The sequence below is a fragment of the Eurytemora carolleeae genome, unplaced genomic scaffold (assembly GCF_000591075.1).
Source record: "Eurytemora carolleeae unplaced genomic scaffold, Eaff_2.0 scaffold1700, whole genome shotgun sequence".
In the NCBI taxonomy this organism is placed as follows: domain Eukaryota; kingdom Metazoa; phylum Arthropoda; class Copepoda; order Calanoida; family Temoridae; genus Eurytemora; species Eurytemora carolleeae.
The window spans coordinates 21,965-48,167 of NW_019397588.1; the positions used below are offsets into that span (position 1 = coordinate 21,965).

Here is a 26,203-nt window from a genome sequence, read left to right on the forward strand (position 1 = left end):
TTTAAGAAAGTTTTTACAGGGGTTTCAGATTTATTCAGGATTAATTTGGATCAATGAGACCTAACGGAACATATTATCAATCAGACCTAACGGAACATATTATCAATGAGACCTAACGGAACATATTATCAATGAGACCTAACGGAACATATTATCAATCAGACCTAACGGAATATATTATCAATGAGACCTAACGGAACATATTAATGAGACCTAACGGAACATATTATTAATGAGACCTAACGGAACATATTATCAATGAGACCTAACGGAACATATTATTAATGAGACCTAACGCAACATGTTATTAATGAGACCTAACGGAACATATTATCAATGAGACCTAACGGAACATATTATCAATGAGACCTAACGGAACATATTAGCAGACCTAACGGAACATATTATCAATAAGACCTAACGGAACATATTATCAATGAGATCTAACGGAACATATTATCAATCAGACCTAATGGAACATATTATCAATGAGACCTAACGGAACATATTATCAATTAGACCTAACGGCACATATTATCAATGAGACCTAACGGGACATATTATTAATGAGACCTAACGGAACATATTATCAATGAGACCTAACGGAACATATAATCAATGAGACCTAACGGAACATATTATCAATGAGACCTAACGGAACATATTAGCAGACCTAACGGAACATGGTAGCATGTTGCACCCAGCTTTGTGTAGCATCTAAGGGATATATTTATTTGAAACTCAATTCGTTCCACCGTTCATTTTAATGGTCAATGGTTTATTCTTTTTAACAGCTTTAGATCTAAATAATTAATCTTTTTTCTATGCTGGTCTCACACCTCCAAAAATGTTTAAAATAAAAAAGGATAGGGTTTAGATTTTAGAGAACTTTGAAGCTAGTAGTTTTTGGCTGTATCACAAGATATCCCATCAAATATCAATGGACGAATACATCTTCAATTCGAGTAATATGATGGTGCAGTATGACTTGTTTATGTATGATCCAAGTATTGTTCTACAGGGTGTCAAATATCAAAATAAAAAGTGCGTAGCTCATCATTAGAAGTTTTTGGACATAAAAGATAATTTCAAAATATTTAATTCTTTATAGTATCAAACAAGGCATACATATATACGGGGTTCGTTGAATCTATATATATACTTTGCTTGTCTGGGTGTGCGTTTGTTTATTTGTCTGTCTGTTTGTTTCTAATAAACGGTTGAACCGATTGTGTCCAAATTTTGTGTGGCACCTCACATGACCCAAGGAAAGGTTTATGCAAGTCCAGAAGTTGTCTCCAAAAATTTTATATTTTTCAAACTTGAAAATCCAGGAAAAAATAAGAAATCTGTGAACTTTAGTTTTGTTTTTTGTTTCATATATTGTATACATAGAAGATGCTTGCAGATGGAGCCACAATTGAAAGATGAAATAGAAGATGGTATTTTTTACGTTGGCATTACTACCTGGAGATCATCTAACATGATAGTTTGTTAAATCCCTGTTGTTTCCTTGATTAGACATAAATTCAATATCCCTCCCTCGTGTATCAGTTTACCTGATTACTCCAACATATCCCGGTGTCATGTTCAAACCTTTTTTAACAGGCAAATACATTACTTGTAAAAGTTGAAAGAGCTAAAAAGTGAAAAAAAAAGACATAGAAAGTGTGACTATCATAATTTTAACCAAATATTTTCATTCTATCCTGGAATTCTTTAACGATGCTTTGCCCTTTTTGTTACTTAAATTGATGGAATCCGTTGGAAATATGTTCAAATTTTTTAAGAAAAGCTGCGATAACTTTATCGACAAATATACAATTGTCATCTTGATTAAAAATAACGTACAATTATTGTATAGTACAAAATAGTCTTAAGTTCAATTTGTAAACATAAATAATTTTCGAAAAATTTCAAAATATAACATTTTTTCACATTTTCGAGTATTAATAAAAAACCTTGAAAATATATACAAAAAATAAGTAAATCTCAAACCCGTCTCTTACCCTGGAAAGATTTGACATTTTTAAGCAATATTTTATTAAATGCATTTACAAAAAGCCCAAGATGTACGAGGGGTTGAATTAAATGTGGATTTAAAGAACAAAAATGAGAAAATTACGAACTCAACCAACCTGAAACGTTTTTGACACAAATCAAATTTTCTGTAATTCCTTTATCTTGGGAATCTTGCAACCGAATATCGTAGAATATACAGTGATAACAAGAAAACTCTGGAAAATGAAGATGACTTCTAGGCTTAAGTATTGACTTTAAAGAGCTCAATAAGCATGGACACAGAAAGTGTTCAGTGTAAACAGACACATTTTACTTAATAAGTGATTTGATAAGTGTCTAGTAAAAATATTTGCTTTGTAACACCATTATATACATTTAAGTATTTCTATAAAGTCGTATTCCTATTTCAGAGTTTTCTGGTTATCACTGCAGATGTCTCAAACTAGAAATTCTGTTTTGATCAATTGATCTATGTTTATAGTATCAAAGATTTACGCCATCGTGCAGGCTGTAAAGATATAAATGGATCAGAACACGAGTTTATGGCAAAAAACAAGTTTATTTGTTATCGGTTGGTCGGAAATATTACGTACCCAAACCAGAACCTGTATGAATAGAACCACAATGATAGTTGTAATTATCTTAACTGGCGCTTTTCGACGTTTAATAATTTAGAATTAATTTTGCAATTGATGTTTTTAGGGTTTTGCTGGTTGGCTCCCTTGTTACTTGTCGAAGCCATGCCCAAAAAGGCTTTTATCAATTAATAACTAAAGATTCTTTTTATGCAGTGGGATCCAGAAACTATGGAGATAAAGACGACATCTAGACTCAAGTCTTGTGGTGTACACAATCCATTTCACTTTAAAGTTGATTTTCCAGCTCCTAGATCAATAACAGTACAGATAGAACACTAGATGTCGTCTTCTCAAGATTTTCGGTCACAATTACCATGAGGCAGTAGCACATAGGAGTTACGCGCATGCTTTCTCTCTCTCTTGTCATTCAACGCGGCATGCGCTTAACTCAGGATTATTGTGAACGAAAAACCCCTAAATCTTGAACAGACGACATATAGCGTTCTATCTGTATTGTTATTAATCTATGTTCCAGCTACCGGTAAAAAACTCTTTTCTTTATGACAACGTTAAAAACTGTTTAAATGGCGTCTTCCTTTTCCACAGTGTTCTTGGTCTTATCGTAAATTTAACAATATTTTCTTTTATGGACTTTGATGATTAGAAAGATATTTAGTTATTTGAGTTTTGGATCCTACATTGTTATCTTCTAAGGATGAGGCTTGAGAGACGACTGTACGGAATTTTTGCACATTTTTTCCTTCAGATCTTTTTATTCCTAGTTAGTCATTAAAGACTCACTCTTTGTGGCAAACCCTGAACATAATTTACATTTACAGCTTGGTTCGTTTCAGGAAACTTGTAAAGGGCAAACTTTTGTATTTCAAAACTGTATTCTGAAAAGTTTGCTTTTATTTAACAATGTTAAATTTTCATTCAAAGGGAAAAATACAGGGGAAATCCTGGCGTTAAAATCTTCTAAAGGTTCTCTTGTTAAATGCTGATAAATTACAAAGACGATTTTCCTTCCACTTTTAATATATTTTTGAAAACTAAAATACCCACAGAATATTTGACTTTAAGGACCACCTTACAATTAAAGGTCAAATATTGCCTTTAAACGATTTCCTTAGAAAAAAGTTCGCAAATGAAGAAGTAAATTCTGTACAAGCGTCTTTGAAGTCTCATCCTTTGATGGTTACCACTGATATTAATTGATTAATTGAGTTTAGGATGATACACTGAATATTTATCTTTACCTTGAGGAAAATCATTCAAAAATTATCCTCCCCCCCTGTTAATTTATTTTGAATTTTTCAATACACTGAGGTCTGAATTAATGAATGTAAATGATCATGAGTTTAACTACCAAACTATTATTGTAGCATTGTACAAAACATGCAACAACTCACATGGGGAATTAATTTCATGAAATTTTTATTTAAGGGTTCTTCGCGCTGGCCCACTTTTATTGACCATTCTATCTTTTATCGTGCTGTATCTGGGAATATATAATATATATATATACATAAATATGTATATCTTGGCTTGTCTGTTTATCTATTTGTTTGTTTGTATCCGACAAACGGCAAAACTGATCGGGTTCAAGTTTTTTTGTGGCAACCCCGGCCCCGGGGAGGGTATAATTGTGTCTGGGGAAAATGTCGACTTTTACGATTTGTTGTAAATTTACAAGCTTCAATCTATATAATAAAACAAGACATTCGTATATATGTATGTTCCTCGGGCCGGCTAAACGGCTGGACCGAATGGGCTGAAATTTTTTGTGGACACTCATGGGTAGCCTGGGGGTGACTTAGACTAAAAAATCTAAATTTTTTTTTCTTCAAAATTTGTTTTTGTCCACGCGCATCGACGGTCACTTCAGCTTGTAAATCATAAATAAAGGAGCTGAAATTGTTGCGATACAATTTTTACTTAGAAAACAAGAATTTATCTAACTTTTATATCAAAGGGAAAAAAGAAGATTATTTGCACTTTCTTCTTTATTAAATGGAAGTGAGAAAGTAATTATTTTAGTTATGCTAATTGTAAAATACATATAACTCCAAAACATGTACCTCCCTGTATCCCCCTGTATCCTCCTGTATCCCCCTGTATCCCTCTGTATCCCCCTGTATCCCCCTGTATCCCCCTTTATTCCCCTGTATCCCCTTGTATTCCCCTGTATCCCTCTGTATCCCCCTCGTATCCCCCTGTATCCACCTTCATTCCCCTATATTCCCCTGTATCCCCTTGTATTCCCCTCTTTTCCCCTCTATCCCCCTGTATCCCCCTGTATCCCCCTGTATCCCCCTTGTATCCTGATAATAAATGATGGATGGTTGGAGAGGATGAAGACTCCTGGGATTCTCTAGCAGATCAACAGATCCAACAATGGAAAACTCTTTTCTCAGATTCAGGTTTTTTCAGAAAAAAATCTTTACTTTTTTTGAAGAGAGTCTCAAGTAATCCTTTCAAAAATCTGTTTATAATTCTTTCAAACATAATACAGTGAAACCCTTAATAAAGAATACATCGAAAGAATTCATCAAATGTCGTATTCTTCACTTTCTGATAATGGAATGTTGCAGATATTTAGTTTTTTAATTAAATGATTATATGGAACTCTTTAAAACTGTTCCCGCATATTTATGGCTATTTATTTATTTTCGCAAACACTGAAATTTACGTAATATAGAATAAAACTCATTGAAAAATTGTCAAGACGACATTTGATAAATTCTTCCGATGTATTCGTTATTAAGGGTTTCACTGTATAATCCTTTCAAACATATCTATAAAATCCTCTCAAGAATTTATTTGCACTCTTTCTCAAATGTCTCTAAAATCCTTCCAAGATTCACTTTAAAATCCTTTCAAGAATCTGGTTAAAATCCTTTACAGAATTTTTTTAAAATCCTCCCAAAAATCTCAATAAATCCTTTAAAATCTGTCTATAATCCTGAACTCCCTTTTACTATAGCAGTGCTATAAAGAATTCTTCGTGCTGTATTTTCATGTAATGTTGAAGTAGCTGTATATCATACAGGGTGTCCAAATAAACTCGGGAATTCACTGATGAATTCGATATCGTCTTTGTTATGAATAATCATTGTAATACCTGATTTCAAAAGACATAATATTATTAGGTCTGCTAGAGTTTATTTAATGAAAGCAGTGAATGGCTGTAAAGATGTGTCTATAATGTCTTTGCAACAGTAAAGACGGACAAGTTTACTCTGTTTATATACTGTATGTAGTTTTCTTGCTTTACTTGTAAGTAGGACTGTATGCAGTCAAAACATAAACAAACTAATTGTAAACAAAGCAGACGAAAATCTTTTAGATTACAGCTTTCTCAGTATGTATCACTATATTAAATCAAAGAATTATTTGAAAAGACAATATCGAATTCGTCACTGAATTCCGATGTTTATTGGAACACCTTGTAGCTGTCAGCTATAAAGTTGAATTAGCTCCTGCATTTTATAAATAACTTTTTAAACAAAACATAACTTTTTAATTTCATTAAAAATGAAACAAAACATTACTTTTTATATTCCTATAAAGTTGTAACAAAGAGTCATTTTCCTAAATAATCAAATGTGTCAAGAACAGTAAATTACAAATTTACTTAGATCAAATCTCAAAAACCTAGCAAAAATTAGTGTTTTGTATTTAGCCCTGGACTCAATGTTTTAAACATTATTGTATTTATTAAACCCTTCTTCATTGGTATATGCAGTTACTTTATTTTATTCCGTAGGAAAATTATTATTTCTGGAAAGAACCAAGAAGGTCCTAATTGTTGTACTAATCTGGTTTCCTATTTCTTTTCTAATGGTTTATTTTTGTTCAGAAAACTTCTCTCCAAGTAATATAGAAGAGGAACAAAATCCAATTATTCCAAGAGAAACAGAAATAGAGAAACAGTCTGAAAACAGAATAATACCGCAGAATGATTATGTTGAGACAGTTTCGGAGATCCCTAAAACTCGTAAATACAATATAGATCTTGTGGGTGGGGATATATTTGATGATACTCCTGATAAAAAAATTAATGCTTTTAAAGTAAAGGTGACTAACACTGGATTGCAAATGCTTGAAGATGATATGAAGAAGAAAAAAATACCAGAACTTGGAAACAGGAATTTCAAATTGGGAAATAGAGGTGTCACGGGGAATGTTTTAAAGAATTCATTTATAAAACAAAATGTTGATTTCAAGAAGAAAAGTTCGAATTATGACTATTCTGAAATAATTGCAAATGACAATAGAATGAAAGCAACTGAGCATGATTCTAATGTATTACAATACTATGAAACGAATACAAAAATTGACCATGTGAAAGATTTGGATGAAAATGACGCAATGATAATTTTACCAGTTCCTAATGTAATGGAGCTAGATTCAAAAAGAATCTTTGTTCCCCGATCTGAAATTTCGACCAACAATCAAAGATTTGAAAATTTAAATCTTAATTCAAATTTTGCTAATCGGGGAATGGAAGGGTTGGTATCTCTAGAAACCCAGAATGAAGATAATAACAATAATGATCTTATTGATCACAGTTATTTCTCAGAGGACAATCAGAGCCCACAGAAAGAAAATCGGGCATTTATTGAACCACCTTCGATTGTAGAAACTTATAACACACAAATGGAAAAACCTGGTTTAGACATGCACCTTGTCCCGCTCAACCTTGGAGTCAAAGTTTCAGATTTAGAAAATCCAGTTGGTCAAATATTTGTTGTCAAGGACATTAAAAACCAGAGGACTGGAAAGAATGATAATTATCCTAAACATTTTTCTGATAATGATCAAATGAATTCTCAAAATAGAGGGCTTCTGTATTTAAAAACACAAAAGATTAACGAATCTAAAGATTACCTGGAAGAGGCAGGCACAGATAATGTAGAACAAGGATTAATTAATCCAGAACTCCAAAGTGAACCAAGCAATGTTGAACAGCAAGTATCAGTTACTAGACCCCCATTCAAACAAATAGAACATACAAAACTTTTCAATGATTTAGAGAAGTTCATTGAGACTAAGGGCCTTGGAAATAGTGAAGAAAATATGAGAAGAGTTATCTATGCAACAGAAAATTTATATGATAGTATCGAGGTTGGATTAGATGATAAACCAAACAAAAGTAGAATTTCTCAAAGGAAAGAGGAGGAAGAACAAGACAAAAAGGCGCTAAAAAATGACAAAATATTGAATGAAAATATTGATGGTACGGAGGATAATGCCAGTGAAATAGAGAAGGACACTTGGCATTTAGATGAAGAGGTTAGAAATCTAGAGAAGCCAGAACTAGGAGAAGAAATTCACAATTTTATAGAGGAGGCGGGCAGAGACTATTCTGACAATGATGATGATGAGGAAATTAAAAAACTGGAACGAGTAGAAAAGAAAGAAGATTCTGAACAAATTGAAGTAGATTCTAAATATGAAGAAAAAAAGGATGATTCCCTCGAGACAACTCCACAGAATCCACAAATTGCAAATGGAAATACAAGCTCTACAAGCTCTAGGGTGGAAACAAATGAAGAAAAAATAATGGGGGAAAGGGCAGAAAACTTTGGAGATGAAAACTCAAAGGAGAACAAAGAAAATGCTAATGGTGCTGGCTCTATAAAAACACAAAAAGACATAAACAAATCTACGATGAATCATATAGTAGAGAAGCTAGATGATTTTTATAAGGATGCCTATTCTGAAGATAATGTACGTATGGGTGCTATGCAGAATAAACCAGAGAAAAAAAAAATTTCCGGAAACTCTGTAATAGATATCAACAAGAAAGAAATGAAGGAGGAAGGAGAAGGTGATTCTTCTGGTAAACAGATTTATCAGGAGCCAAACGTTGATGAAGAAGAAAACAAAATAAAAGATTTAGAATCAGACGATGGAACAATAGAGAAAGAAATATTAACTCAAACTGTAAACAGAATGGAAGTAGCTGCAGAACAGACAGATACGATCTTTGAGGAAAACAATCAGGAAAAGTCAAGAGACAGGAAAAATGTGACGGAAAAAGAAATAAATAAGCTTGTAAAAGATTTTAAAGAGGAGAAACCCATTGAAAATGGATCTATATCTCACAAGGAGCAAAATGATACTTCCCAGGCATATAATCCAAACGAAATAAGTAATAATGGAAAAAATGAGAATGAAAAGTTAGAGGACATTGTTGATGACAACTCTCAAGAGGTCCCAACACGGAAAAGAAAACTGGAGGAAAAAGCGGAAAGTGATTCTCCTGACAGTTCTGGGGTTGAGTCAAATGAAGATCAAAGTGACATCTCTAAGTCTGGAAATAAAAATTTAGAAACAGACCCAAGTGATACTCAAGAAAATAAAGATAAAAAAGAAGATACTGTTAAAAACAACTCTGAGGAAGTCGAAAAAGAAGATATAGATATTAAAGACAAAGAGGAAGAGGATAGGGCCAGGACTGAATCTGATGCAAATGAGGATCAAAACATTGTCACTGAGACTAAGCAAGATATTTCTGAGGATGCAAGGATGGAGCAAAAAGAAATCTCAAATAAAGGAGATAATATAACAGAAGAGACTGCTAATGATAAAATTGATGATGATGAGAGTAATAATGACAGATTGGAAAACCTTGCAAAGGACAGATCCAATGAAATGCTTGCAGAGAAAGAAAATATTTCTGATTTAAATGTGGAGCAAATCAATAACTCTGAGACTTCAGAAGATGTTTCTGAGGGATCAAATAATAAAAAAGAAGAAAAATCAAGTAATGAGAAAGTTCTAAATGATAAAGAGAATTGGAATAGAAAAAAAGATCGTGTTGAACACAACTCTGAGGATTTGAATATTAAAAACAAAGAGAAAGGCAATTCTGTTGATATTACTGGATCTGATACAAATGAGAAAGAAAAAAATAAGGATTTTTCTAACAGATCAATGATTAAGAAGGAAGGAAACTCAGCGCATGAAGATGAACATGCAGACAAGGAAGTGAAAAACTCTTCTGTTAACTCTGAATCTGATTCAAACGAAAAGGAAGAAGAAGACTCTAATGAAGAAAATGAGATTGATGATAAAGCAACTGCTTCAAAAGATATTTCTGATATAGTAAACAGTAAGGAAGAACACATGGATGAAAAAAAAGATTTAGATGAAAAGTCAAATGGAACAGAACATATTAAAAATGCAGACAAGGAAGTGAAAAACTCTTCTGATACCTCTAACTCTCATTTAAATGAAGAAACAGACTCTGGTGACTCAAATGAGGAAAATGATGATGAGGGTAAAGGGAAAATGTCTGTTACAAAAGATGTCTCTGAAGGATCAAATAATGAGGAAAATGAAAGTTCGAATAGAGGAGATATTTTAGAGGATAAAACTCAAAACTTTAAAAATGACAATACTGAAAAAGGTTTTGATGAAAAAACAGAAGAAGTTGTGACAGAAGATATTGAAAATACAGAGAATGAAGTGAAAAACTCTTCTGATACCTCTAGATCTGATTCAAATGAAGAAAAAGGAGAAGACTCTGGTGATTCAAAGGAGGAAAATGATGATGAGGGTAAAGGGAAACTGACTGTTCCAAAAGATGTCTCTTATGGATCAAATAATAAGGAAAACGAAAGTTCGAATAGAGGAGATATTTTAGAGAATAAAACTCAAAACTTTAAAAATGACAACCCTGAAAAAGGTTTGGATGAAAACCCAGAAGAAGTTGTGACAGAAGATATTGAAAATGAAGTGAAAAACTCTTCTGATACCTCTCGATCTGATTCAAATGAAGAAAAAGGAGAAAACTCTGATGACTCAAATGAGGAAAATGATGATGAGGGTAAAGGTAAAATGTCTGTTCCAAAAGATGCCTCTGATGGCTCAAACAATGAGGACACAGGAAGTCCAAATAAAGGAGATATTTTAGAGGATACAACTCAAAACTTTAAAAATGACAACCCTGAAAAAGGTTTGGATGAAAACCCAGAAGAAGTTGTGACAGAAGATATTGAAAATACAGAGAATGAAGTGAAAAACTCTTCTGATACCTCTCGATCTGATTCAAATGAAGAAAAAGGAGAAGACTTTGGTGACTCAAATGAGGAAAATGATGATGAGGGTAAAGGTAAAACGTCTGTTACAAAAGATGCCTCTGATGGATCAAATAATGATGAAAAGGAAAGTTCAAATAGAGGAGATATTTTAGATAATAAAACTCAAAACTTTAAAAATGACAACTCTGAAAAAGGTTTGGTTGAAAACCCAGAAGAAGTTGTGACAGAAGATATTGAAAATACAGAGAATGAAGTGAAAAACTCTTCTGATACCTCTCGATCTGATTCAAATGAAGAAAAAGGAGAAGACTCTGGTGACGCAAATGAGGAAAAGGATGATGAGGGTAAAGGTAAAATGTCTGTTCCAAAAGATGCCTCTGATGGATTAAATAATGAGGAAACAGCAACTAAACTAAACCCTAAAAAAGATTTAGATGAAAAAACAGAAGGAATTGTGACAGAAGATATTGAAAATGCAGGCAAGGAAGTAAAAAACTCTTCTGATACCTCTAGATCTGATTCAAATGAAGAAACAGACTCTGGTGACTCAAATGAGGAAAATGTAGATGAGGGTGAAACTGTCCCTAAAGATGTTTCGGATAGATTAAATAATGCAGAAGATAGAACTACAAATAAAAGAGATATTTTAGAGAACACAACAAATCAAAATTTTGAAAATGGCAACAATGAAAAAAAATTTGATGAAAAAACAGAAGACATTGTGACCGAAGATATTGAAAATGAAGAAAAGGAAGGGAAAAACTCTTCTGATACCTTTAAATCTGATTCAAATGAAGAAAATGATTCTGTTGACTCAAATGAGAAAAATAATGATGAGGGTGAGGGGAAAATATCTGTTCCAAAAGATGTCTCTGATGGATTAGATAATGAGGAAAAAGGAAGCCATAAAGGAGATATTTTAGGGGGTACAACTCAAAACTTTGAAAATGACAACCCTGAAAAAGGTTTAGATGAAAAAACAGAAGAAATTGTGACAGAAGATATTGAAAATGCAGAGAAAGGAAAAGACTATAATGAGGAAATTGAGGATAAAGGGGAACCAATTGCTTCAAAAGATGTTTCTGGCATATCAAAAAATGAGGAAGAACACAGTAATGTTGCAGAAGATTTGAATGAAAATAGCAAAGAAATTGTGACAGAAGATATTGAAAATGATGAAAAGGGAGAGCAAAAATCGTCTGGAAAATCTAAATCTGATTCCAATAAAGAGAATGAAGAAAAAAACTCTGGTGACTCAAATGAAGAAAATGACGAGGATGATAAAAAGACTGTTTCACAAGAAACCCCTAAAAAGGAAAAAAATGAGAAAGCACAATCCTTGAGTCTGGAATCAAAAAGTCCAAAAAACGAAAGCGATACAACTACGTCAGCAAATGTCCCAGATATGAATGTGGAAAAGGATGAGAGGAATAATGACAATTCAGGGACAAATTCAAATAAAGGCCAAAATGAAACTGATGAAAATACTACTGAGACCTCAAAAGAAACTTCCAGTAAAATATTAAAGGATGTAGAAACCTCTAGGGATGACTCTAATGAGGAAAATGGAAATGATTATATGGACAATGATGAGAATGAAGAAAATGAGGACAAAGAAAAAGCAGTAGAACCCTCAAAGAGCGAAACAATTGAAAATATCAAAGTAACAACTGATGTCACAAAAACAAAGAATGAAAAGAGTGAAGAAAATGAAGATGAATCTTCTGGTTTGGTCCATGGAAAAAAAACATCTGAAGAAAAGATCTCAAAAAACTCAGAAGTAAATGATGGAAAAGAAAAATTGAGTTCAGATGCTCAAGAAAACAAAAAAAATGAAGTAGAAAATGAAAAGGATGATCAAGTTTCAAATCCAAAAGAACTGGAAAAAAGTGTTGAATCAGAAAAATTCAAAGAAGTTCACATTCCAGAGGTCAAAAATGTTAAATCATCTATGAAGGAATACCCAAAAAATTTGGACATGATGCAACCTGAAGAAGATTCTAAAGCTAATGAACGGAGTGATAAAGAAGAAAGTAATGACACAAATATTGTGGAAGAAAAGATGCCCCAAAATGAGGAGAGGGGAAATGATTACATGAGTGATGATGATACTGAGGAAGATGTTATTGAGGATGATTCTACTGATTCCCCTCAGCCTAATCAAGAAGGTGATCCTGATAAAGAAGAAATTAAAGAGACAAATGGTGTGCAAGAAATAACACCCCAAATTGCGCACAGGGGAAATGACCACTTGAATGATGATAATACTGAAAAAGATGTTATTGAGCACAGTTCTTCTGATGTTCCTGATCCTAATCCAAAAAATGATCCAGAAGAAGAAACTACAGAGACAACTGGCGTGCAAGAAAAGACAACCCAAAATGAAGAGAGAGGAAATGACTACATGAATGATGATGATGCTGAAGAAGATATTATTGAGCATGATTCTTCTGATGCCCCTGAGCCTAATCAAGTGGCTAACCCTGATAAAGAGGAAACTAATGTACAAGAAAAAATGCCACAAAGGGAGGAGAGAGGAAACAATATGAATAACGATGAATTTGATAAAGTTGTTACTGAGCCCAATTCTTCTGATGCCCTTCAACCTAATGATGATAATGATGGCCAAGAAAATACAAAATTTGAAGAAGAAAAAACCAAAGAAAAAAATTACAATCCTGATGATAGAAGTAGAAGAGAAAATGAGAAAGAAAGCATCCCACAGGATGATGAAATAATTGATAATGAAAGAAAGCGGAATTTGAATTCAATTCTAAACAAGTTTCTCAAGTTAAGATCAATAAATGCAAGTTAGTTTACATATGTTTAATATATATTGATAACCATAAAAAGTTCATGTGTTACAGATAAAAATGTAAATTTAAAATATTAAGATTTCAATTTCTCCAGAACCTTCTTCTGCGTTCTTTGAGGTTGATGTCTGCACTAGAGTCAGCATTTGCTGCAGCATTGATGTTTTGATTGGAATTAATATTTACACTAGCAGCAGAATTTGAATTTGCGCTTAAGTTGACTCCAGATCCACCTGAGAATTGTGCACTTGCCTCAGAATTAGAATTAGCATTGGCTGTTGCTCCATTGCTATTGATAGCTGCAGAAGCTACTGAATTTGAATTAGCATTGAGGTTGGCTTCATTGCCATTAATAGCTGCAGAAGCTGCTGAATCTGAATTGGCATTTGCAATAGCTCCATTGCCATTGATTACTGCAGAAGCTGCTGAATCTGAATTTGTATGGAGGTTGGCTCCACTTCCAGTGCTTTTAATATGTGAATTTGGTGCAGAACCAGCATTAACCGACCAACCAATATTTCCAGCCACTTGCGCATTATTTGCCCCAGAATTAGCATTAGCAGAAAGGTGATTATTTTCCACAGTGTTGACTCCTGCTCCAGTAACAAATCCGGAGCCATGCTTTATTCCTCCTGTCATTATCGCTCCTCCAGAATTAACTCCTGATTCTCCATTGTTTCCTGATCCAAAATTAATTCCTGATCCACCATTAAATCCAGATCCTTTATTGAACGCTGAACCAGCATTCACTCCTTCTCCAAAATTTGCCCCTGATCCTGAATTGAATCCTACTCCAGATTGGATCCCTGATCCAGGTTTTATTCCTGAGCCTGTATTGAATCCAGTATTGAACCCTAACCCAGCATTAAACTGTGCTCCTGTATTGAACCCTAACCCAGGTTTGACTACAGATCCTGTTAAAATCCCTGCTCCATTACTCGCTCCTGTTCCTTTTGTGACTCCTGATCCGGTAAAAAATCCTGAAGCGGAATTAATACCTCCAGCCCCTGCTCCAGTTTTAATTCCGCCTCCTGCTAAAATTCCTGCTCCTTGGTTAAACTCTCCATTGTTGAATGAAGAACCTCCATTTATTCCTCCAGTATTGGATGAAGAACCTCCATTGAATGCTCCAGTATTGGATGAAGAGCCTCCATTGAATGCTCCAGTATTGGATAAAGAACCTCCATTAAATCCTCCAGAATTGGATGAAGAGCCTCCATTTAATCCTTTGATATTGGATAAAGAACCTCCATTGAATTCTCCAGTATTGAATGAAGAACCTCCATTAAACTTTACCCCACTATTTCCTCCTCCTCCTCCAATATTAAACCCTGTTCCAGTGTTAGATCCCGCTCCAGTATTTATTGCTGTGCCAGGGTTAAAGCTAGTTGCAGTATTGAATGAAGAACCTCCATTAAATCCAGCTCCAATATTATCTCCTCCTCCAATATTAAACCCTGTTTCAGTATTAGATCCCGCTCCAGTAAGCATTGCTGATCCAGTATTAAAGCTACTACCAGTATTGAGTCCTGTCCCTTTGTTAGATCCTCCACTGGTAGGAGAACTATCAGATCCTGCATTTGCTTGAACATTAATTCCTGAACTAGTCCCAGCATTTGCACCTGCAGAAGCTCCTCCACTTGTTGTTCCAGTTCCAGAGTTAGAATTGGCAAACAGAGTTATGCCCTGCCCTGCACTTCCACTTCCTTGCAGAGAGGCACTTGATCCTGAGTTAGCTTGTGCACTTCCACTTCCTTTCAAAGAAGCACTTGATCCTGAGTTAGCTTGTGCACTTCCACTTCCTTGCAGAGAGGCACTTGATCCTGAGTTCGCTTGTGCACTTCCACTTCCTTTCAGAGAAGCACTTGATCCAGAGTTTGCTTGTGCACTTCCACTTCCCTTCAGAGAGGCACTTGATCCTGAGTTAGCTTGTGCACTTCCACTTCCTTGCAGAGAAGCACTTGATCCTGAGTTTGTTTGTGCACTTCCACTTCCATGTAGAGAGGCACTTGATCCTGAGGTAGCTTGTGAACTTCCACTTTCTTTCAGAGAGGTACTTGATCCTGAATTAGCACTTCCACTTCCCTGAAGAATAGAACCTGATCCAGAACTACCGGTTCCTTGCACATTAGAGGTTTCTCCTGGCTTGGTCTGTGGATTTAACTGAATATTAGTAAGAGTAATCACAGGAACTTTGTACACCTCATAACCAGACATTTTATTGATGATCATTTTCTGTATAATTGCTTGTTTTTCCTTGGATTGTGTGTTCTTTTGAGCTTCAATTAGCTGCTCTATAGTGTACTCTACTGTTGAGGTTGTGGTAATTTGTAGTGGCTTAGTTGATACTTTCTCTACTTGCTGTTCTTCTTGTTTAGTTGAGTTGAGCTGGGTTTCTTGCTGCTGCAGTTGATTCTGAACCTGTTGATTAAGCTGGTTCTCTTGTGGCTGTTGTTGATTCTGAAGCTGTTGATTTAGCTGGGTTTGGAGCTGTTGTTGATACTTCTGTTTATTGAACTGGTTTTCCTGTTGCTGTTGTTGGAGGTGCTGCTGAGGTTTTTGATTCTGTTTTTGAAATTGTTGTTGAATATGTTGCTGTTGGGGGGTTTCTTGGTTTTGATTCTGCTGAAGATTCTGGAGATACAGCTGCTGGTTTAACAGCTGTTGTTGCTGCTGTTGAAGTTGCTGTTGCTGTTGTTGGAGGTGTAGCTGATACTGCTGCTGCTGGTTTATTATTGTATTTGTCAAAACAGTAGATTGACCAGGTTGCACATTACTGAAAAAGTAAAAAAAAAAAGTAAGAAGTGACAAATGAATATTAAAAAAGGAACAAAAATAATAACAAAAAGAAAATGTAAAATTTAAATGTACCTTTCTACTACTTGGCTGGTTTGGAATCCCTCAGTAGTAAGGGGAAGGGGACCTTGTGAAACAGGTTTAGGTTTGCTTGAAATTCCAGAAATAGATTCTGATGTTATAAATGTGGTCTCGATGGGGTTAAAGCTGATAGTTGGAACAATAGAAGGAACAGAAGCTGGAAGGTAAACCGGAAAAACTACGGGAGAAGGCGTTGAAGACTCTGGTTTTATTAGCGGTGAAGTTGTGAAGGTATTAGATGTTGTTGTCTCAGCTGTTGAAGCCGTAGAAAATGTTGTTGCTATAACAGGCATTTCATAATTGGAAGATGACGCAGTGGATGTCAGAGGTGTTGTGGTGTAAGATATGATAGAGGGATAGGGTGCAGGGGAAGGTGTGGTGTAGGGAACCTCAGATGCTGTGTATGTAGAAGTAACTGATGGGGAAGGTTCCAAAGGAGCTAGAGGAGAAGGTGATGGAGTAACTGATGTAGAGTGTGTTGAAGGAGCTGATGGAGAGTGTGTCGAAGGAACTGATGTAGAAGGTGAAGATGGAACTGATGAAGAGTGTGAAGATGGAGCTGAGGGTATTAGTGTAACCTTCTCCTCTGAACTAGATCCAGAAGACAACTCACTGTTGTACCCAACGTTTATGTTTATATTCACCATAGGGGTCTTAGAATAGTTTAGTCCCAGAAACTTGATCAAAGCAGACTCTAAACCAACTGCTTCATGGACATAATATGACTCTTGGGCTTGTTTTACACTTAAATATCCTACAAGCTTTTCAAGAATACTGGACGAATTCAAACTGAAAAAAAAGAATAATGAAAGTATAAACATGTTTAGCCTTAAAAATGGTCTTAAATTTAGCTTTTTACCTTCCAGGTGGAAAAACTTCTGTGGAACTGGAAGACACAGATTCTGTAGGAACAGCAACAATCTCTGCAGGAGGAGAAACAGGTTTTGAAACAATTTCTGGGGGATTTGAAACAGCAGGTGCAGGAATACCTTCTTCTGTAAAAGAAACAGGTTCTTCTGTAGCAGAAACAGGATCTTCTGGTACAGAAACAACTTCTTCTGGAACAGAAACAGCTTCTTCTGGAAAAGAAACAACTTCTTCTGGAACAGAAACAACTTCCTCTGGAACAGGATCAACTTCTTCTGGAACAGGAACAACTTCTTCTGGAATAGGAGCAACCTCCTCTGGAACAGAAACAACTTCTTCTGGAGCAGGAGCAGCCACAAGTGGCATAGTTTCAGTTTCCTTGGGAACCTTTGTACCCTCTGTTCGTATTTTACATCCAACCATTGTAGAAATCATTAACTTATGAACCTTTAGCTGTTCCTCAATCAAGTTGATTTGTGACATCAAGATTTCAGTGACTGATTGTTCTGATATCGATGTAGATGAGGATGGATTTCCAGAAACATACTTCAGCAACTCTTGAACTAATTTCGATTTTTCTTTAGTAGAAGTAGCAGATATCTGAGCCTTTAGCATACTAAATTAAGACATTTTTAATAAATTTGTCTTGAAAAATCAAATGAAGATTGATGTGATTTTAAATATTTGTTTTGATTTATTTACCTGGTAATCACTGATTGGTTCAGCGGCTCTTTGTTGTTCATAGCATTAGCAGTGGCACTAGTAGCACAATCACACATGTTGGATGTGATTTCTTCTACGGTAGAGCCTTCAGTTTCCATAACAGTCGTTTCATAAATCATTGTCAAATCTTCGGGTTTAGGTTCAATATTGTCCGGATCAATTGATGAATCTTCAGAAGTTATATTGTCTAAAACTTCTGTTGCTGATTCAGGTTCTACTTCCGAGGGTTCAACTCCGATTGAAGAAGCTACATCAGTGGTTATACTAAAGCTGGTTCCGTCAGTACTATTGTTGCTACTAGAGTTGACAACATACTTCAATCCTGAACTTTGCTGGGTGTCCCCCCAAGCTGAAGCAGATTTTCCCTCAGTCTTATCTGGAATAGTTATAAACGGCACTTCATACAGCTGGAATCCGGCCATCTTGTTTATTATCATCTTCTGTATAATCAGCTGATCATCAACAGAGTTGGAGTTTAGCTCAGCATTGTGCAACTCTTCTAGAGTGTACTCTGGGGCAGTGTTAAGAGTGGTTGGAAGGTATACAGGTACTCCGTTCATGTAATCCAGCAGACCCTGCATCAGATCTAGTTTCTCTTCGTCAGAACTCGCCCGATTCTGCGCAGAGTGAAACCTAAGATATGAAAATGAATTTAAGATTTTTGTTTTTGCATGATTTTTTGGAAAGATATTATGAATATTAAGGATTTAAATAATTTGGATTTTCAACTTAATTTTTTTTCTGGAAAAAATATCATCTTTTTTAACTTTTGAAATTAATCTCTTGAAAATAATAAGAGTTCTTTTCCCAGAAATTTGTTACTGAGTTTTATGAAAGTTTTATACAAACAAGTCCCAATCATAACAATTCTCTTTTAATAATTGGACTTGTAACTCAAGCCAAAATATTTCCAAATGATAACAATAGCTACAGAGTGTCCCATCAAAAATTACAGTAGCAATATGTATTGAATGTCGTCTTTGATCTTTTATAAAAATTGGCGGCATTTATTAATAAACTTAATTTAAGAAGTAAAATTCTAGAGTTAATAATTACAAAATACCCCTAGTCTTGTCATCTTCAAATTCTTTGTGCTTTCAATATTAAAGGAGATATTAACAATTTCGTTTAGATTTCAATAGTTTTGGTTTTACTTTATAAAATTGAAATCTAAACGAAATTGTTAATATCTCCGGTCATATTGACAGAACAAAAAAGACAGACCACGTTTTGGAAATGCAAGGCCTAGGAGAATTTTGAGGTCATTGTTTCAAAAACTATACATTTGAAAGCAGGTTGACGGCTGAATGTCAAAAATAAACTCAGAGTTCAAAGACGACATTAAAATCGTCTTACAATTGTCATGTTTATGAGGACACCCTGTATAATACATAATAATGATACTATCAATAATATTAATAAAAATGAAAATAATGATGATGGTAATGTAGTAGTAGGGTATTTTTTTTCTTAAAGAGACTGTAAGCTTGATTTCAAGTGACATTCCATGCAAAGATGACAATGCCAGATTCACAACAATACCCTTAAAAGCTTTGTTTAATCAATTAGATGAATTAATAAATTAGAAATCACTGTTTATAATTTGGAAAAAATTTGCGGTTTCTCTGCAAAAGTTTTTACTGCAGGAAAATTTTTAAAGGGAGTGTTCGCGAAAAATGAAAGGGGGTATAGGCTTAATGTGATAAAAAAAGAGCTTTTGATCGCTACTAATTTTACGTCTATTTGTTGCGTCTATAAGGAGAAAATTGTTAAAGACGTCATATACCGAATAACTTAGCGGCCATACAAATTGAGAAAATTGCAACATACTACTTCGACCGTAAAAAATCAATTTAATTTCAAAAAAATCATTTAGATATTACAACCTACAGTCATCGATTATCTTTCGCCACATTTGTACATATTTTATATTCTATAATATTTATTTTTTTAGAAAACCTTTTTAACGGATTCCGAAAATTGTGAGTGGTGCACGGCATTCTTAGATAGTTGCGCAAGCGACAAGAGAAATAAACAAATTCAAAACAAATTATTAAAAAATATAAACTATAAACTATAAAATAAATATAAAATATAAACTATATACAAATGCGGCGAAAGATAATCGATGACTATATATGTTGTAATATCTAAATAATTTGTTATAAATTAAATTGTTTTTTTTTACGGTCTAAGTCGTATGTTGCAATTTTCTCAATTTGTATGGCCAGTAAGTTATTCGGTATGAGACGTCTTTAACAAGTTTCTCCTTATAGACGCAACAGATAGAAGTAAGATTAGTAGCGATCAAAAGCGCCTTTTTATCGCATTAAGCCTATACCCCCTTTCATTTTTCGCGAACACTCCCTTTAAATCTAAAAACGACTATATCTTTCACATTATTGATCAGACCAAGGTTTCTTGGTTACCGTTGCCATCTTTCCATAAAGGGTCACTTAACATTACGCAAACAGTCCCTTTATAATGTCATTATTTATACGACGTGACTTCTAAATCTTTTTTTAAAATTTTTAACTCTCAAAGTTTGATGACATACATTTTATGAGAATTATCAATTTATGATTTTTTAGTAAACTCAAGAGTATCATTTAGGACATTTCTTTTTTGGTTAAAAATGCTTGAATTCTAATCTGTTAGAATTCAAAAGTGGAGTTAAGCTAATTTTTGATGAAAGAAGGGATTCAAAATTTTGAAATTAAAAAGATGACAAAAGCATTTATTTTTGTGAAATATTAAAAAACTTAAAATAGATCTAAAAGTTTATATTCTTTTTACATATGCTAAAGAATTTGTAGAGCTTTATTTATGATATTTTATTTTCATTTATTATTTTTCTGCCATTGTATTTGTAAAGATAAAAAACCAATAAGAAAGGAATTTGATAAATAATATTGATTCTGGAATTTTTTCTAGCATTGAGATTTGAGAATAGATATACTAATAGATATACTAATAGATATACTGATAGATATACTAATAGATATACTAATAGATATACTAATAGATATACTAATGCATTCAATATTTTTTTACATTTTATGTTGTTCCAATGAGTGGATATTTTTTCTAATTCTATTTTTATTCTTTTTGTTCAGATTTAGATTTTTAGTTTTCCATTAGAAATATTCTTATTTTCAAAAAATTACTATTTATGATTTATAAATTAAGTTATACAATTTTCTCGTTAAAGCGATGAAATAAACCCTTATTCCGGAGTGGGTGCGATTATCATCTATTATATCATAGCGTCGAATACAAAAAGTTGATCGCTACAAAATGTCGAATAACAAAATGTCAAAATTAATAAACATCGAATACTACAAAACGTAGAATGACAAAAGCAAAGTTTTCCCTTCAATTACACTTCCTGAAACTTACATTTCCTAAAACTTACATTTCCTAAAACTTACATTTCCTAAAGCTTACATTTCCTAAAACTTACATTTCCTAAAACTTACATTTCCTAAAACTTTTATTTCCTAAAACTTACAATTCCTAAAACTTACATTTCCTAAAACTTACATTTCCAAGTTCTCTAAATTAATTTCACATTTATGTAGCTGCAGCGCTCGGCGCCCTAGCCTGTTCTACCTGGAACGCTTTGCCTAGAAATTGTCTTAACCTAGCCTAACCCAAAAATAAGATGAGAGACAGGATCATTATTTAACATTTAAGAAGCCGAACAGCTCTCGGCTCCCTAGCCCATCCATGACGTTGCGCTCGGCCCAAAAATTGTCTTAACCCGACCTAACCCAACATAATGTAACATTGTAACTGTCGATATTTTCTAGTATTCCTTATTCCTATTAACCCTATTCCAGATGGAGTACTTGAAAACCAGGATACGCGGGGGGGGGGGGGGATGAAATTCGATCCTTTTTTAATCAGCCTGGTTCCTACTGTTTATTTTAGGATTTGAATATTTATAAAAGAAATCTCAATATAATCCCGACCTCATTAATAAATCTAGTTTACTTGTAATACCTTTCTATGACTGATTCGTCCAGGGGTTCTCCAGGTTGCAGTTGAACATGGTCTCCAGGATATTTTGAAGGAAGAGCAACACTCCTCTAAAAAGTACAGCTTAAACTAATTAAAGACTTATGAACGCGAGCGTATACAGGAATATATAAAGGAAATGGGGCTGAATCTCCTCTGGAAATCATTGTTTACAGTCTAGTTTATACAAATGATGAATCAGTGTATAATTATAAACTGAGCTGAGATTTTAAAAACTTAAACCTGAGTAAATCCTGGCCTATTCAAAGACTCGAGCGTAGGTAAAACCCAAGTCAGGATTGGTTCTGATTAGACCAATGAGAGACTGCTTGGAAAGCTTTCTTTCTGTAGAAGACAGATCAGCTGTGACAAGGAGATGTAAATTTCGAACATTAGAACTTTACGAAGTCACGTAATTTTCATATGTGTTTATATTTTATACCTTTGATCAAATTCGACACTACAAATAATTCCCAAGATTGATTAAATAGACAAATCACTGAGTATAGTGCATGATAGAGGTTCAGTGTACTGTGTACAGCAGGCAAAACTGTACAATTTTAGAAATATTGGGGTTGTTTGTGTACATATTCGTGAAATCAACTTATTTTTACAGTGCTTCCTTTTTTACTTTCATATGTTTTGTTTACATTTTAGGGGAAAAATAGCTATCTCTCATGCAGATTATTTAGTATTGATGTGTACACTGGCAAAATGTCTACTAAATATATGATCTAAATATATGCCAAAATTTAAGTTTATGCTGACTGAATGAAACCCACTTCTTCTTGGAATCGAGGTTTCGTGGTATGATGAGTTGGCTGAGTGTCTATAAATATCTAGTCTGTGGACGTGGGTAATTATAATTAAATAATAAAAATATCATAAAATATAATAGTTTTTACGAGCCTTCAAGAGCAAAAAACCAAAACGGTTTGTTTTTACTAAACCCGAGGCCATCCAAAACCTGAGTCTTGACTTGAGCTTTACTTAGGTCTATGTTTACTCGAGTTTAAGCTTTAAAAAAGCCCTGGGTTTCCTTCTTATGTCTCGATAAACATGTAAATTTAGAGACGAATTAAAAACTTGATTTTCGATATTGTACGAATAACAAAGATATTTAGATAATTTATTTTTCTTCAGCAAATTGTAAACTTTAGAAAAATCTAAATAGATCTGCACTATACCATAACAAAACAGGTCATTAACATTTAATTGGAATTTCGGATGAAAAACTTTTAAGTAGTGCTCTTAGCATGATGGACAGTTAATTATTGTGTTTTTCCACAAAATACAGTTAAAAGTTTCGATGAATTCGTTTTTCTGAATTGATTTTACGAGTGGGTTTACGTAATTTTTATTTTTTATTAGAAAACAAGTGTGAACAGATTTAAAAAGTTTAAGTCCTTTAAAGTTTTCAACATTTTACATTTTAAGAATTTTTGCAATATTTTCATAATTTCTAAATTTTTTTCTTCTTTTTTTAAATTCCGTGAAATTTTTTCCCCATAAAAATTGAAACAGTAGAAAAAGAAAAATCTAAAATGCATATTGTAATTATCAAATCATAAAGTTTGTTTAAACGGGTCCACGTCTTTTAAAAAATATCTTAAAAATACCCAAAAAATCAATAAAATAGGTCCAGTATGTTATTAAGTCGATGATGAAAATGATTCAATTAGAAGTTGCACATTATTTGAAATGCCAATCATTGTGTTGCTTTTTAGATTTATCAATTAATGGACTTGCTTTATTTGTTTCTTTACTCCATTGTTGTTTCATGTATATCAGATCTGGATGAAAATTTACAGGTTGTCCCACGAAACAGGGCAGTACAGCAAGACGACTTGAAAGTCGTAGTTTTGACATTTAGTCGTCAACCTACTAGTCTTAAACATGTATGAAACAATAACCACAAAATTCTCCTTGTTCTAGCATTTGTGCTATCAATATTACCGGAGATATTAAGAAATAAGATTATATTAAGATATTAAGATTTCAATTTTATTAAATAAAACTAAACATGTCGAAATCTCCGGTGATATTTAAAGCACCGTAAAAGGCGACGTGCACAGTTTGGAAATGCCAAGACTAGTGGTATTGCATGCTATTTTACTCTAAAATTAGGTTTACATTTAAATGCCGCAAATTATATCAAAGATTAAAGGGAGTGTTCGCGAAAAATTTAAGGGGGGCTTAATGCGATAAAAAAGCGCTTTTGATCGCTACTAATCTTTCTTCAATCTGTTGCGTCTATATGAAGAAAATTGATAAAAAACGACTCACATCGAAGAACGCAGCGTCCATACAAATTCGGAAAGATGCAACATTCAACTCGGATCGTAAACAAATCAATTTAATTCCAAACAAATCATTCAGATATTACAAACAGTAGTCATCGATTATTTTTCGACGCATTCGTATATAGTTAATTTTTCATGAATATTTTTGATTTTTTTAAAACTAATTTTTACTGGCGCTGGATTTTTGAACATTCCGGGAAAATATAAAAATGTCATCTTCATTGTCAAAATTCTCGAAACAAGAATAAATGTTTTCAGATCATGAAAAATACAAAATATTATGAAAGATCAACTATTTATGAATGCGTCGAAAAATAATCGATGACTATTGTTTGTAATATCTGAATGATTTGTTTGGAATTAAATTGATTTGTTTACGATCCGAGTTGAATGGACACTACGTTCTTCGGTATTAGTCGTTTTTATTTTTAACAATTTTCTCCTTATAGACGCAACAGATAGAAGTAACATTAGTAGCGATCAAAAGCGCTTTTTTATCCCATTAAGCCTATACCTCCTTTAGTTTTTCGCGAACACTCCCTTTAAAGACGACCTTCAAGATTTTTAATTAAGCTCAATTATTTTCATCTAAAAATTTTACGCCTTAGAAAATACAAGTGAATAAAACGTTTCTGTTAAGAACGTGTGGGGGGGGGGGGATAAATAAGATAAAATTAATAATGTTCTTTTTTTAACAATCTCAAATGTTATAAAATTAAAAAAAGTTTTTAAAAAAATAGTTTTTAAAAACTAAACAATAGTCACTATTCTAATCCTGGAAAACATGTATAACACAAGGACTTTAACATAAACAATAAAACCAGGGGGGGGGGGCGGAATGTAGTGCCCTCAGGACAAAATTCAGTTTGACGAAGAAAGAAACAACTGTCATAAATCAAATTCACAAATGAATTTATAATTTTCCTATAATCATCTATAAAATCTCTTCTTTTCTGGATAATTCTGAGGCCCAATTTAAAGAATCTGAGCCGCGTCTCAAATTTTAAACGCGGCTCAATTGGAACCGGTTTTTGGCGGTTCAGCGACGCGGTTTAAATTCTTGAAATTCGGTCTCTGTACTTATCATATAGTGAGCAATCTCACCCCCCCCCCCTACTCCCCCTAGATTGAATCCAAAAGATGAAAAATGTTGCAATAATGCTATTTACAACAAATATACCTTAGTGTTATATGTTGAGGATGTTAATGTGAAGGGTTTAGAGAATGCCCCTGCTAGAGAATTCAACACCAGGCAGAAGACAACGAGAACAAGTGCTATACGCGACATTCTAGTCATTTTTAAACTTAGATTTGTTTAATAAAAGTTTCAAACATCAAATTTTTATCTGAAGGAACTGAACACTTGCTTCAGAGCCTCCATGCTTAACTTTATGCGATGAAATTCTTTTAGTTTTCAACAGAATTCTTAGTGTAAAATAACAAAGATCTACGAGATCAGGTTGTAAAGATATTATCATTGGAAAATTTGAATTTAAGGCTGTTGAATTTTAAATTATTTTCAAGATTAATAAATTAAAAAAGTATCTTGTTACAAATAATTGTTTCGGGAAATATGAAAACTTAAAAACATAAAGATATTTTATTTATATCTAAAAGTTTTATAAAGTCGTCGTCGTTTATATCAACAAGGTGACTGCCTATTTCAATTTTTGATTTCTACCAGGGTTTCAAAAAACTTAAACATTTTAACAAAGAGAAGTTGTCAATTAACAGCTCATTTGTGCTTGCTTGTAAACTACTAATTTCAAAAAATCTTGTAAAGTTGTAAATGATTAAATCATTATTAATAAAAAATCATATTTATTGTATTGATATAAATGCCGACCATGTTACCTGTTTCCAACTTGAACATGGACAAGTTCGTATTTGAGTAGAGGGCCCCCGGGTAGTATTTTCTAATTGATGGTTGGATGGTCTTCTCTGTA

The 26,203-nt window shown here is 33.6% G+C and overlaps 2 protein-coding genes across 5 annotated transcripts; one reads left to right on the top strand and one right to left on the bottom strand.

Moving 5' to 3' along the window:
• Positions 1–63: 63 nt before the first annotated feature.
• On the top strand, positions 64–13,473 carry LOC111715048 (dentin sialophosphoprotein). Of its 2 annotated transcripts, XM_023490286.1 has the most exons (6): positions 64–1,608; positions 2,725–2,774; positions 3,833–3,865; positions 4,954–5,023; positions 6,463–10,335; positions 10,606–13,473. In XM_023490286.1, the coding sequence occupies exons 1-6, from the start codon at positions 1,587–1,589 to the stop codon at positions 13,467–13,469; spliced, it is 6,912 nt and encodes a 2,303-aa protein (XP_023346054.1). In that variant the 5' UTR covers positions 64–1,586; the 3' UTR covers positions 13,470–13,473. The 2 variants fall into 2 exon arrangements, with proteins under 2 accessions (XP_023346054.1, XP_023346053.1); XM_023490285.1 differs by having other exon boundaries at positions 6,463–13,473.
• LOC111715050 (mucin-5AC) lies at positions 13,470–26,203 on the bottom strand. 3 transcript variants are annotated; one of them, XM_023490287.1, is made up of 7 exons: positions 26,112–26,203; positions 25,438–25,546; positions 21,940–22,025; positions 17,914–18,567; positions 17,204–17,827; positions 16,339–17,133; positions 13,470–16,243 (listed from the first exon to the last, which is right to left on the bottom strand). In XM_023490287.1, the coding sequence occupies exons 2-7, from the start codon at positions 25,543–25,545 to the stop codon at positions 13,552–13,554; spliced, it is 4,959 nt and encodes a 1,652-aa protein (XP_023346055.1). In that variant the 5' UTR covers position 25,546; positions 26,112–26,203; the 3' UTR covers positions 13,470–13,551. The 3 variants fall into 3 exon arrangements, with proteins under 3 accessions (XP_023346055.1, XP_023346057.1, XP_023346056.1); XM_023490289.1 differs by lacking the exons at positions 25,438–25,546; positions 26,112–26,203 and adding an exon at positions 22,397–22,800; XM_023490288.1 differs by lacking the exons at positions 25,438–25,546; positions 26,112–26,203 and adding an exon at positions 22,198–22,378.

What these genes read in the sequence shown, in the direction of transcription:
- LOC111715048 (XM_023490285.1), top strand. Translation starts at nt 1,587, where the DNA reads ATGTTCAAACCTTTTTTAACAG. An exon ending in GTTCAAACCTTTTTTAACAG is followed by an intron (nt 1,609 to 2,724) that starts GCAAATACATTA and finishes TGATGTTTTTAG; the next exon opens with GGTTTTGCTGGTTGGCTCCC. An exon ending in TCGAAGCCATGCCCAAAAAG is followed by an intron (nt 2,775 to 3,832) that starts GCTTTTATCAAT and finishes AATTGAGTTTAG; the next exon opens with GATGATACACTGAATATTTA.
- LOC111715050 (XM_023490287.1), bottom strand. Translation starts at nt 25,545, where the DNA reads ATGTCGCGTATAGCACTTGTTCTCGTTGTCTTCTGCCTGGTGTTGAAT. An exon ending in CCTCAACATATAACACTAAG is followed by an intron (nt 22,026 to 25,437) that starts GTATATTTGTTG and finishes TGTACTTTTTAG; the next exon opens with AGGAGTGTTGCTCTTCCTTC. An exon ending in ACCAGCCAAGTAGTAGAAAG is followed by an intron (nt 16,244 to 16,338) that starts GTACATTTAAAT and finishes TTACTTTTTCAG; the next exon opens with TAATGTGCAACCTGGTCAAT.